Genomic DNA, 14252 nt, shown 5'->3' with positions numbered 1-14252 from the left:
TAAAGTATGCTCTTTCTGGTTCCAAGTTTAAATTTATGACCTCATATCTCATGCTAGCAACTTGACATGTTCTAAGTTTAATAATTCTTACAGACTGAAACTTTGTTATTATAAATAAATCCTTTTGTTACTTTCAGTAACTATATAACCTCAGATGAATTTCAAGACAGGATTATCCTTATTTATGATTTTTTAAAACCAGTATTTTACGTGCTAGACATTTGTGACAGGTTGCAATGCAATACTTTCCCATTGAAAAAGGGGTCCTACAGGGAACACAAATCAAGAGACTTCCCTGATAATTATACAGTTATAGGCCTAGAAGGATGACACTTCAATGGCAGGTTACTCGTCAGGAGTAACCTGCAGTTAAAATAATTAACAGCAGCATAATTAACATAATTATCTATTTAATATACTTAAAGTAGAAGGCAGGCTTCCCAGGGGGCACAGGGGAAAAGAATCCACCTGTCAATCCAAGAGATGCAGGTTAGATCCCTGGGAAGTAGGAAAAGGCTACCTACTCCAGTATTCTTCCCTGGAAAATTCCATGGGCATAGGAGCCTGGCGGGCTATAGTCCACGGGGTCACAAAGAGTTGGACATGACTGAGCGCACGCGCCTGTGCGCATACACACACACACACACACAAAGTAGAAGGTACTTTGACAGTAAAGACCACAGGCTAAAATAAAATACTCAAAGTCTTGGCTGACACATATTTAGACTAACGTAATAGTCTAAATAATCTCTGTGACTGCTACTATCCTCCACACTGTATTTGACTGTCATGGAATTGAGACGTCTATCTAAAGCAGCAGCTTCTCTGCCAAAGAAACATTCACAGAGTGATCAGTGATCAATGAACTTAGCTGACCAATGATACTTATTGGTATTGATAAAGGTAGAGGATTCAGCAGATTAACTATTCCACGAATACCTATTATCCTTAGTAAACCCAGTGCACTACGTGAAAACGGAGGCCACTACATTTGGAGGGTCAAGTAGGTAGGATGGATCAATACGTGTGTGTGTGTGCGTGTGTGTGTTTAATCGCTCAGTTGTGTCTGACTTTTTTGCGACTCCATGGACTGTAGTCTGCCAGGCTCCTCTGTCTATGGGGATTCTCCAGGCAAAAATACTGGAACGGGCTGCCATGCCCTCCTCCAAGGGAGCTTCCCAACCCAGGGATCATATACATACATATTACCTTTTCTAGAAAAATAACAAAGTGACACTAACTTCAAATATAAAAAGGCAGATAGTCACTTAATATTCAAATATGAGTATAATCTCTTAAACACTGGATTTTAAAGGTTTCTTCTTTTGTTAGGACTTCTCTTTTATTCTTACCATCACTCTGTTCTGGGCTAATCTCTGACTGCAGCACCAGATCTCCCATAGTCAGTAGGGTTATGGCAGCTTCAGTGCTCCCATCGTTGGTACTTTCTGAAAAACCAAACCAACATTAATAGAAGAATGAATCTGGAAAATTAAGTTTGTTTCTTTAGAAAAGAATTTCAATGTAGATGTTTACCCTCTATTAACAAGTTTCCATACCACTAACCCCTTACCAGGGTAGTGTTTCATTCAGTTTATATACTACAAATAAAGAAAGTAACAACTGTTGACTTTAACCCACTGAAAATGCCTCCTTCCCATTAAATAACTCAATAGCTTCAAAGGAAATATTCACATCTGTGCATTATCAGAGAAAATACATACTCCTTTATTAAACAGTTAATCACTCTCTAAACCAGCATTCCAAGAATCCAAGTTTCTCCTAGAAATAATACATTCACCTGCTAAATCTTCTCCTTCAACTTTTCAGCGAACTGACTCATTTACTATCACCACTGCTAAATCACTGTGCTTGTTGGGGTTAACCAAGAATTTTTAGCAGTTTCATTATTAACAGTTACCTGTTTCAGCTTGGGAATGTCCACCTACGGTCATTTCCTAAAACAGCAAAAGAAAACCATTAATAATATCTTATGTATTTTCCCAAATACATGTTCTGTATATCAAAAAGCACTACATTTTACAGGTCTTTCAGTGCCTGTGGTTACAATGGAGTAGAAATTTATAATTATTTATAACATTTCATAAAACAACAGAAATGGAGTTTAACAGTCAAATATTTTCAACTCTTGCTCCTTCTTTTACCTTTTCCTTATATGCAAATTTTAACTGTAGTCATATGTAACAAGCATCTGCCTTTCTTATTCACTTTCATAATCCTTCAACTTTAGTCATACCTGCTACTAGTTTTGACCCAATGGAAACCAAGGTCGGAAGAATATCATGAATTCTTTATACTACTAGTTGGCTTCAAACTTTAAAAACTTTTAGCAAATTAAGAACGTATAGGGGCTTCTCTGATGGCTCAGTGGTAAAGAATCAATCTGCCAATGCAAGAGACTTGGATTCAATCTCTGATCCAGGAAGATCCCACAGGCCGTGAACAACTAAGCCTATGCCCTGCAACTACTGAGCCTGTGCTCCAGAGCCTGGGAGCCACAACTATTGAGCCCACATTCTGCAACCACTGAAGCCCAGAGGCCCTAGAGCCCCTACTGTGCAACAAGAGAAGCCACCAAAATAAGAAATCCGCACACCGCAACTAGAGTAGCCCCTGCTCTCTGCAACTAGAGAAAAGTCAGTGCAGCAGCGAAGACCTAGCACAGCCAAAATAAATTAAGTAATTATTTAAATAAATAAATAATGCATTAAAATTTAAAAAAAAGAGAGAGAGAGAAGTAGTTACAGGATTTATGCCCAGCATGGCAACATGAGGAGCTCTGCTGGCCCTCTCCCCAATGAAACTGGCAACATTTATTAAAGAGCCACCATTTAAAGCCTCTAGATCTTAAAGGCATAAGATGCTCATATGTTTGAAAAACTGTTGAAAATTCAGTAACAAAAGTGAAAGTCCGTCCTATTTGAACTAAGACTGTTCTCTCCCTCCTTTCAACTCAGTGAGGCAGAAACTCTACCTCAGACTGCTGCAGCCAAGAAAACTGGGACCTTTCTCCCTGTGGGCCACAGCTGGAGGGCTTTCAGTTCCTGATATCACAAAAAATTTGGTACCAGATTATCATAGATAATAGACTAGTATCTATTATGAATATGGACAAAAAAAATCCTCCATAAAATACTAGCAAATTGAATCCAACAACATAAAAAAATTATATGCCATAACTAAGAAGAATTTATCCCAGGGATGCAATTTTTCGGTTTAACATCCAAAAATCAAATCAATGTGTTACATCATATCAATATAATAAAAGATAATAATTAGATGATCATCTCAAGAGGTGCAGAAAGAGCATATGACAAATTCCAACAGTCTTTCATGATAAAACACTTAACACAAAGTAGGAACAGAATGGAACTTTTCAATTTGGAAAAGGGCACCTATGAAAAATCCAGAGCTAACATCAAACTGGACATGGAACAACAGACTGGTTCCAAATAGGAAAAGGAGTACGTCAAGGCTGGATATTGTCACCCTGCTTATTTAACTTACATGCAAAGTACATCATGAGAAACGCTGGGCTGGAAGAAGCACAAGCTGGAATTAAGATTGCTGGGAGAAATATCAATAACCTCAGATATGCAGATGACACCACCCTTAAGGCAGAAAGTGAAGAGGAACTAAAGAGCCTCTTGATGAGAGTGAAAGAGGAGAGTGAAAAAGTTGGCTTAAAGCTCAACATTCAGAAAAAGAAGATCATGGCATCCGGTCCCATCACTTCATGGGAAATAGATGGGGAAACAGTGGAAACTGTCAGACTTTATTTTTTGGGGCTCCAAAATCACTGCAAATGGTGACTGCAGCCAGGAAATTAAAAGACGCTTACTCCTTGGAAGGAAAGTTATGACCAACCTAGATAGCATATTCAAAAGCAGAGACGTTACTTTGCCAACAAAAGTCCATCTAGTCAAGGCTGTGGTTTTTCCAGTGGTCATGTATGAATGTGAGAGTTGGACTGTGAAGAAAGCTGAGTGCCGAAGAATTGATGCTTTTGAACTGTGGTGTTGGAGAAGACTCTTGAGAGTCCCTTGGACTGCAAGGAGATCCAACCATTCCATTCTGAAGGAGATCAGCCATGGGTGTTCTTTGGAAGGAATGATGCTAAAGCTGAAACTCCAATACTTTGGCCACCTCATGCGAAGAGTTGACTCACTGGAAAAGACTCTGATGCTGGGAGGGATTGGGGGCAAGAGGAAAAGGGGATGACAGAGGATGAGATGGCTGGATGGCATCACTGACTCGATGGACGTGAGTTTGAGTGAACTCCGGGAGTTGGTGATGGACAGGGAGGCGCAGAGTGCTGCGATTCATGGGATTGCAAAGAGTCGTACACAACTGAGCGACTGAACTGACCTGAACATCAAACTTAATGGTGAAAGACTGGATGCTTTTCCCTTCCTATATTCAGACTGTACTGGAATTCTAGACATGGTAATTAAAGCGAGAAAAGAAATAAGACATCCAGACTGGAATGTGTGATAAATTGAATTATATCCCCCAGAAAGACACGCTGAAGTCTTAACCCCCAGTACTGCGAATGTGACCTTATTTTGAAACAGGGTCTTCTACATATAATCAAGTGAAGATGACGTTATAGTGGGTTAGGGTTAGCCCTAATCCAGTCAGACTGCTGTCCCCATAAGAAAAGCAGACACACATACAGGGAGAGCAACATCATGGGCCAGGGCGGCAGGGCTGGACTGTGTTGCCACAAGCCAAGGAATGGCATGGACTGCCAGCAACTGCCATCACCAGCGGCACCTTGCTTTTGGAATTCTAGCCGCCAGAACTATGACAGAATAAGCCACTCAGATCATGGTACTTTGTTACAGTAGCCCTACAAAAGTAATACAGAAAGGCAGAAGTAAAACTACCTCTATTCATATATGCCATGATCTTGTATGTAGAAAATCCTAAGGACTCCACTGAAAAAGTGTTAGAATAAATGAGTCCAGCAAAGTTGCAGGATACAAGATCAATATACAAAAATCAAATGCAGTCCTATAAATTTGTAATAAACAAGCCAAATTTGAAATTAAAGAAAACAATTTCATTCATGATAGCATGAAAAATAAAAATATACTTGCAAATGAAGGAAGCGCAAAGCTCATACTCTGAAAATTACAAAGCACTGTCAAAAAAAATCAAAGAAGAGCTAAGTAAATGGGAATATATTCCATGTCCATTGACTGAAAGACTCAACATTGTTATGAAGGCAATACCTGTTCCTCCAACTGATCTACAAATTCAATGTAATCACAATCAGAATCTCAACTGACATGTTTATGGAAACTGATAAGTTGATTTTAAAATTCATATGAATTCCAACAGACCCACAATAGCCAAAACAATCCTAAAAACAGAAAAAAAGTATAAGTCATCCTATTTTAAATTTCCAAACTTATTACAGAGCAACAAAAAACAATAGAGCCTCTCCAGCATTAAGGCAGACAAATAAGTCCATGGAATAGAATTGAGAGTCCACGTATCTGCAGCCAACTAATTTTTGACAAAAATAAAAAAACTTCAACGGGGAAAGAACAGTTTTTTCAAAGAAATGATGCAACCATTAGACAGTCATACGCAAAACAATGAACTGGGACTCTAATCTCACACCATATAAAAATTAACTCAAAATGAGGAAAACTCCCTGGCAATTCAGTGGTTAGTACTTGGTGCTTCCACTGCTGGGCACCCGCATTCAAGCTCTGGTCAAGGAACTAAGATCCCGCAAGCCACATGGCATGGCCAAAAAAAGAAAAATAAGTCAAAATGGATTAAAGACTTAAATGTAAAACGGGAGTAAATCTTTAAGACCTTAGCTTTGGGAAAGGATTCTTAGATATGACAGTGAAAGCATGAGCAACAACAACAACAAAAATAGATAAATGGAACTCCAAGTACTCTAAAAAACTGTCAAGAAAATAAAAAACAACCCACAGAATGAGGTAAAACATCTGAGAACCATATATACAATTAGGAACTTGTATCAAGAATATAAAAAAATTCTTACAACTCAAAAAAAAAAAAAAAAAAAAAAAACAAATGGACCAAAATAAATTTTAAATAGGCAAAGACTCCAAACAGACATTTTCTCCAAAGAAGATATAAAAATGGCCAATAAAAGCACATGAAAAGATGCTCAACATCATTAATCATTAGGGAATACAAATTAAAACCATAATGATAGGTATCATTTCACACCTACTAGGACAGTTAGATCCAAAAAGTAAAATAAAAAAGTCAGGATGTGAAGAAACTGGAATTCTCATACATTACTGATGGGAATATAAAATGATGCAGGAACTTTGGAAAACAGTCTGCTAGTTTCTCAAATGATTAAACAAAGTTACCATATAATACAGCAATTAGATTTCCATGAATGTACCCAAGAGAAATGAAAAATATGTCCATACAGAAACTTGGATGCGAATGGTCATAGCAGCATTATTTATAATGGCCAAAAGATGGAAACAATCTATACGTCCATGAAGAGATGAATGAATAAAGACCATACTGTGTGTTTACGTCCAGAATGAGAAATCTATAGAGACAAAAATAGGTCACTGGTCACCTAGGTCTGGGGAAGGCTGGAAGGAAATGAGGAGCAACTATCAATGAGCACAAGACTTCTTTTTGAGGTGACAAAAATGTTCTAAAATCAACTATGCCGATATCTAAAGACCAATGAAATGTATACTTCAAATGGATGAACTGAATGGTGTGTGAACTGTATCTTAATAAAGCTGTTTTTTTTAAAAGTTATAAGATTTCATTTACAAAAACAAGTTAAATACCAAGCAAGTGAGCAAGAGTGCGCCAAGCAAAAGGCAACTAAGTATGTTTTAGATAACTGAAATTTAGTTTATATTTAATGCATCAGAATTTTAACATTAAGAGCTATTCCTGTACACAAAAATCTATACTTTTCAAGTCAAATATAAAATCTATAAATTATTCACTAGTTTCTACCATTTACACTTTCAGCTCCTAGAAATAATAATGCCAATCATACAAGTTAGGAACTAACTATAAACCTACAGCTTTCAAAATAAACTGAGTCTTTTGAAAGTAAAGAATTAGAGGTAAAACATAATAAAACGGATGCTTACAACTGATAATGTATTCAAATTTTCTTCTTGTCTCATTTCTTGAGGAATCACATCTATGTTTGATGAAAGCTGATGTTCAACAACAGTTATGCATCCTTCATCTGTGACATTCGTGGGGATTACAAGCTGCCAACATGAAAAGTTTCATTATTTCATTTTGGCATACCATCACAGGAAAACAAAACGAATCATAAAATATTAAACTGAAGAGATAATTCACATTCATACACAATTTAAAAACCTACAATACAGTAATTCTTATTGACTGACATCATCTTGGCAAAAATGAAACATTTAAGGGTTTTGAAGGGTCTGTGGTTCTGACAAACGGTAAGCAAAACATCCAGAGCTAGTTTTCTTAGTAACCAGCATTTTACTTTCCATGATCCCCAACTTGTCCCTACTTTCCCACAATTTCTCTCATCAGTCTGTCAACATTTATGAAATGCTTCCTAAAAACGAGAAGGCTATAGGTACAAGAATACATAGCTCAGTAAGACAAGCTGGTCCCTGCCTGCAAGTGAAATTAATTTGTCTTAGTGCTGTTATACTCACTACCTTGAGCTGGGCCTGAGCTGCAGGGGCTGAGCAAACACAGGGGGTCACACAAGTCTATTTCTACTAATTTAGGCCCCAAACAAATTACACTAGTAATCCTCAGATTCTAATATCGCTAAGAGAAGAGATAATGATCCACCAAAAGCAAAAAACAAGTAAGATAAACTTCCAAGGATTCCAAAGTCAAACTACCTCTTCCATAGTTTCCTCAATCTGAACAGGAACGGGTTCGGGAGATCTGAGACCAATAGGTACAAACACTGGAGCCTTGTTTACTTCTTCAGGAGCAAGATGATAGCTTTCTTCTTCATAGTCAAAGTCTTCACCATCATCTTCGTCTTCTTCCTGGGAAGCTCGAAGAGTCACCAGCACAGACCTGGAAGCTCTGGGCTCCTTCTTAGAAGTCTTAGTCCGGCTTCGTTTTGAGCCACGCCCTTTGGGGACGCTGGGTTTAACCTTTCGACGTACTCTCCTTCTACTACGATCTATCTCACGCTCAGAGGCAGAAGAGAGCGCTCTTCTTCGATCCAGAGCAATTTTAGAGTTATCTGGTTCTTTTAACAATTGAGGGGAGCTGGATGTTTAATCAAAATAGCAACATAGTCATTACGTGCACAAGGATGATTATAATGAAATCTCAACTTTTAAAGTGAAATCTCAATTCAAGCCATTAATATAAAATGCTCACCACCCATTCTGTCAACACATGCTGTGAAGAGAATGAGAGGAATTTACAGTTACTAGTTTCTCACTCAAGAGTTAAATCTTAGTTATCTACCTACAAATTTTTCACAGTAAGTTTTTAATTGTGAGCCATTTTTCCCCTTGTTGTTTAAGCGATGATGAAATACAAGACTGGAAATTATTAGAAGAAAAAAGGATAAAGAACATTGGGCCAATAAATACAAAATAAGAGATCAAAAAGTCATATGGTTTATCTTACTAGGTAAACAGATTAGGTTAAAATAAAAAAGATGGAAATCCAATAAAGCAATGTTTTTTTAGAACTCAGGCTCCCTTCCACTCTCCTTGAAAACTATGGGAAAAGGATACCCTTCACTTGTGTTTGTGACTCCATTCAAATTAGCATCCTAGTTATTTAGGCAATACACACTACTCTTTAGTCAGGTTCCTGCTCATGCCTAATATACTCAATACCCAGAAATTTTAAATGTAGGAAAGAAAAATCTTTCAGAGATTATTTTTAAAAAGTAAATTTGAGTAAATAAAAATCAAAAGTGGGAAAGAAACAGACCTGTCAGTAAAAAACAACCCACACTTCTGTTAACAAATCTTTTTACTCTTATCAATAAATTAGAGTAGGACATCCATAAGGAATATTATTTGTATTTACTATTCTGAAAGCACTTGTTAAATAAAACTTTACCTTGGTTTACTGACACACTGCTTTTCAACAACTGCACACACAGAATTATCCTCTCCAGTCTTCTCTCCAACACTTCCAGATGGTTCAACTTCTGATTGATCATCTTTTTTTGCCAATTCAGTCTCCTTGGAACCTACAGAATCTTTTCTTGCTGAAACCTCCAGAGATGTCAGAAACTCAGGTTTTCCCTTAAATTTAAGAATAAACAGCTGATATTATCATGGAAACAATCTGTATGGTAATTTGGTTTGGTAGTTTGGTTTAAAGCGCTGCGCTTACATACGTATACGCAACTGATTGGTTTCTAAACTATCAAAATATTAGGAGTCAATCAGCTTTCATGAAAATAGTTATAATACAAAAAGCAAAATTATTTTTTAAATGTTCTCTTTCATAACATAGATACAACAGAGCCCACTAATAAAAAAATTTTTTTTTCAAACTTACTTTTTGAAGAAGCTGGCTGTCAGAATCTTCATGCTGCGACAAACTGTCTTCTGGCTTCCCTGCCTTCCTCTGATCTGCTCTGTCTTCTTCTATGTCTGATGCTTCTTTCTTACTTTGTGCTCTTCCCAAGTCTGGCGTAGCCCTTTGGAACTGTCTTCTTATCATTTGCGGTGGACTAGGAACATACGTTTCATGTCCATGTCTAGAATGAAATACAAATCATGTTGAAGAACCAAAATCAGAATTCCTGTTGATGCAAGTGCAGTTAAACAATTCTGGGTACAAACCAATTCTATGTTCGAAGGACATAAATAGGCTATAAAACTAAACATATAAAATGAAACCTCATGTGCTGATATGAAGAACATTAAAAGCTTTTAGAACTTCCACTTAGCTTGAAGAATAGTTTCACATTAATATATTAATATTCAATCTTTTTTAGCTTTCATTCATTGATTCTGGAGTGTGGCTTCATGTTACTTTAATTTTCAGAGAAATAACTAGATACAAAACAAAAATGCCAGTAATTGAAGATGGATTTCATAATGACACTTTAAAACAAATCCCTCAACTGGGCTCTGAAGCATGAACAAATATACACTGGTCCCAACAACCTTGATTCTTCTAGTTCAAAAGCAGATTTGAAAGCTAGAGTCTGTTCTCCCACCACATGCCTGTCAACTCATAGAAAAGGGTTTATTGACAGCAATGTCATAAAAATCAAAATAAACCCATATGTATCTGCCAAGTCAGAGAAAGACAAGGTTTTAACATTCAATACAGTAGCCATAGATCCCAAGGCAACACAAACAGCTATCCTAAAGTTTCCTGTGAAATATTTAATAACTGGCAACCATGTGAATTAAGAAGTTTAAAACTAATACAATCTGGATAAAGAAAAACTGGATATGTAAGTATCGATCGTGAGTCCTCTGAAAGAGCTGCATTAAAGACTAATCTTAAGTAATATTTCTAATAAATTACCTAGAAAACAAAGTAGTTACATTTCTAAATGTTCCAATCCTGCTAAGTTCATCCAGCAGTGAAACACCAAGGAACTTCATAAGATGTTCTAACAAGGTTATGATGCTAGCTAATACATTCCAGTGTAGGCATTACCAGTGTAGGTATTTGGGAAAACATGATATATTCAAGTATAAGTAACTTACAGTCAAATGTGATTCTACAAAGGTACTTGATTATTAAATATATATATAAGCTCAATCTGCTACTGGGGTTAAAAGAGGTAAAAAAACTGCTGGACATAAGAATATGCTAACTTTAAAACTAGACTGAATACATACTTTGAAGAAAGTATCAGTAATGGTAAAGCTAAAAGCTGGAAAGGAGGGTGGGGAACTTCCCTGGCGGTACAGTGGATAGGAACTCACTTGCCAATGCATGGAACTTGGGTTCAATCCCTGGTCTGGGAAGATTCCACATGCTGAAGAGCAACTAAGCCCATGCACCACAGCTATTGAGGCCTGCGAGCCTAAAACCTGTGCTCTGCAGCAAGAGAAGTCACCGCAGTGAGAAGCCCAAGCACCGCAGTGAAGAGTGACCCCCACTCGTCACAACCAGAGAAAGCCTTCTCAGCAACAACAAAGACCCAGCGCAGCCAACACTAAACAAACAAACTAAAAGGGGTGGGTGAGGAAGGGGTTTCCATATCCACATTTGAAAGTTTGATCTAGCTCATTAAAAAATATGAAGGCTGAGTGTAAAAAGGAATCTGCTAGTCTAAAAGTCATAAATTCTAAAAACATTAAGTTTAAAAACTAACTTGCCAATGTTACTTTGAGCAAGCCATTTAAATCCTCTGGTCTATTATAAATTACAGTCAGTCATAAATGAGGTATTAGGAAAGGCTGAACTCAAAGGTCACTAGTCTTTAAAGGCTCATTTAGAGTAAAACTCAAAATCCTGACAGTGGCCCCACATAACCTGTGCTTCTCCCGCTCAGTCTTTACCTTTCATGTAACTGCTCCTCTTTTCTCGTCCCGTTTCACTTTGGCCCCCTTTGCTGGCCCTCAAACATGTCAGACATGATTTTGCCTGAAGTACTTCTCAACTGCTGTTCCCTCTTTCCCCACAAATCCCTTGACTTGCTCCTGCACTTCATTTAGGGCTTTTCTCCAAGGGGACTCTTGCAATGAAGCATTCTCTTATCACTTGCTAATTTAAATTAAAGACTTAGTCTTAAAAGAAAAACAAATATAAAAAGGCTTTTCAAGACACACATACACACACATAAAGGGAAACAAAAGAAATGACAGAAATTCATACTAAAACAGTAAGTGCTTCATGTAAGAAGTATGCCTTAATGAAAGTAGACTGTATAAAGTTAAGCTAAATCAATAGCATAACTTGTTCAAACAGATGACATCATGCCCAAATCCTACTCTTACAGCTTCACAGAGAGTGAAAAAATGATACAGCACCATCTCTTTTTCATTTCCCAAAAATCAAGTTAATTCCATATAATTAAAGCTAGAATGTTCAAATGTCAATCTGCAAGTGCTGAAGACATTCTGGAGGAAAACTAATAAATATTCACTAAAACATGACCTAGTTACAAAAATAGTGTAATAAACTAAAATTAGATGGACCATGAACCATATCTGGAAAGGGAAGATTTAAAAATTTTCCTTACATATTAAAAAAGAAGAAACTAACAAATCCTAATTTAACATCATCAGTAATAAAAGAAAGTGAAAGTGAAGTTGCTCAGTTGCGTCCAACTCTGCGACGCCATGGACTTTAGCTTGCCAGGCTCCTCTGTCCATGGGATTTTCCAGGCAAGAATACTGGAGTGGGTTGCCATTTCCTTCTCCAGGGGATCTTCCCAACCCAGGGATCGAACCCAGGTCTCCCGCACTGCAGGCAGATTCTTTACCGTCTGAGCCACCAGGGGCTCCTGTATCAATAATGAAGTAGATTGCAGTGATAAATAAAACGACTAGTGCTAAAATATCTTCAACCATCTAGTGTTCCATTTAAAACACAACATTCTTATCATTTGGCATGGGACACAACTTCAAGGACAGCACATAGGAAGTATTTTACAGCACTTCCTATTTATGAATTTTATCAGTAGGTTGTAAATTTCTAAAGATGCAAAGAACTTAAGAACCTCTCCCATAAAAGTTTACTTTAAAAATGAGGATGATTGCCAAATTTCTCAGCTAAGTTATAAACTAAGAGAACACCAGTCACGTAATTCTTACGGTATTTGAAGAAGCAGATTTTTAAAATTTTTATTTATTTATTTTTGGCTGTGCTGGGTCTTCACTGCTGCACATAGGCTTTCTCTAGTTGCAGTGAGCAGGGGCTACTCTCTAGTTACACTGCACAGGCTTCTCACTGCAGTGGCTTCTCTTGTTGGGGAACACGGGCTCCAGGGCATGTGGGCTTTAGAGCGCAGGCTTGGTCCTTGTGGTGCACAGACTTAGCTGCCCTGCAGCATGTGGATCCAGAACCAGGGATCGAACCTGTGTCCCTGCCTTGGCAGGAGGATTCTTAACCACTGCACCACCAGGGAAGTCCCAAGAAGCAGATTTAAAATATTCTAATTCCTTAATTATTTTTCTTTCATAAAACTTATGAAATGTGAAATTACATAAAACCAATTATTCAAATATCCAACCTTTATCTTTGAAAGGTTTTACGATTTTCTAATTAAAAGCAAACTCACCTCATCTTTTCACCTAAAACATCTACCTTGTTAATATGAAGGTTTTCTAAAAGAACGTGGCTCTGGTTTTCAGACACTCTGCCTTCTGACACTTCAGAGGATACAACTTCAGTTTCGGTTGCAATTTGAGAATTCGGCTGAAATGACAAAACTATATTAGTTGTTTTGGGGTTTTTTTTTTAAGCAACAGAACATACTTCCTAAAATATTTCCATCATTAAGAAAGGTATTTAGGTTTTTAAAATGAAATCTCAAACTTGTGTATGCAATGTTCATGTTTTGCTGCCCAAAACAAAACTGCCAATTCAGAGAAATTTTCAATTATTGCAGTAATACATTCGTGTAACGCTTTAAAAACTACAATAATCAACTACTGTGACTCTCCTTCCCAAAGAGTTCAATACATTTGGTTTTAATTAGGGGAGGGAGCAAATAAGGATTACATTCACTTTATTTTAAATGTAGATTTTCCCTTAGTAGAGAAAAAAAGAACAGAAAAACAAGATCTGTTGAAATGGGGCATTAAACTGCTTAAGATTTCTTTCTAATATCAAAAGCTCCATTAATAAGAGATTGATTAAATTGTCATTCAAAATAGCAGAATGTTACCCAGCAGTTAAAAATTATTTAACTTCCTATTTCATGACATAGAAAACCACTTAGTATAACAAGCGAAAAACAGTAAGTCACAAAACAATATGCATACAATGATTTTATTATATAAATTTATGTAAGTATGCACACACACATGCATATCAAAAGGTTTTCAGTGCTTGCCTCAGAGTGGTGAGACTTTGGGGTAATTATTGTATTATTTTGTATTGATTGAACATTTTTTTTTTTAAACTTTACATAATTGTATTAGTTTTGCCAAATATCAAAATGAATCCACCACAGGTATACATGTGTTCCCCATCCTGAACCCTCCTCCCTCCTCCCTCCCCATACCCTCCCTCTGGGTCGTCCCAGTGCACCAGCCCCAAGCATCCAGTATCATGCATCGAACCTGGACTGGCAT

At 37.1% G+C, this 14252-nt stretch overlaps 1 protein-coding gene across 3 annotated transcripts in view; it reads right to left on the bottom strand.

The window, feature by feature from the left end:
• Positions 1–14252, bottom strand: part of BDP1 (BDP1 general transcription factor IIIB subunit) — an 85241-nt gene that overhangs the window by 26497 nt on the left and 44492 nt on the right. For all 3 annotated transcript variants that reach the window (XM_070357574.1, XM_070357575.1, XM_070357573.1), the window contains exons 22-28: positions 13235–13371; positions 9541–9742; positions 9094–9281; positions 7899–8280; positions 7149–7274; positions 1922–1958; positions 1353–1448 (exon numbers count right to left, since the gene is read on the bottom strand). In XM_070357574.1, coding sequence (XP_070213675.1) covers positions 1353–1448; positions 1922–1958; positions 7149–7274; positions 7899–8280; positions 9094–9281; positions 9541–9742; positions 13235–13371 — 1168 coding nt within the window. The remainder of the gene's footprint in view (positions 1–1352; positions 1449–1921; positions 1959–7148; positions 7275–7898; positions 8281–9093; positions 9282–9540; positions 9743–13234; positions 13372–14252) is intronic.

Source organism: Bos mutus, chromosome 20, assembly GCF_027580195.1.
Source record: "Bos mutus isolate GX-2022 chromosome 20, NWIPB_WYAK_1.1, whole genome shotgun sequence".
Lineage (NCBI taxonomy): Eukaryota > Metazoa > Chordata > Mammalia > Artiodactyla > Bovidae > Bos > Bos mutus.
The sequence above is the reverse complement of the archived record's forward strand: the minus strand, read 5'-3'. Positions and strand labels throughout refer to the sequence as shown.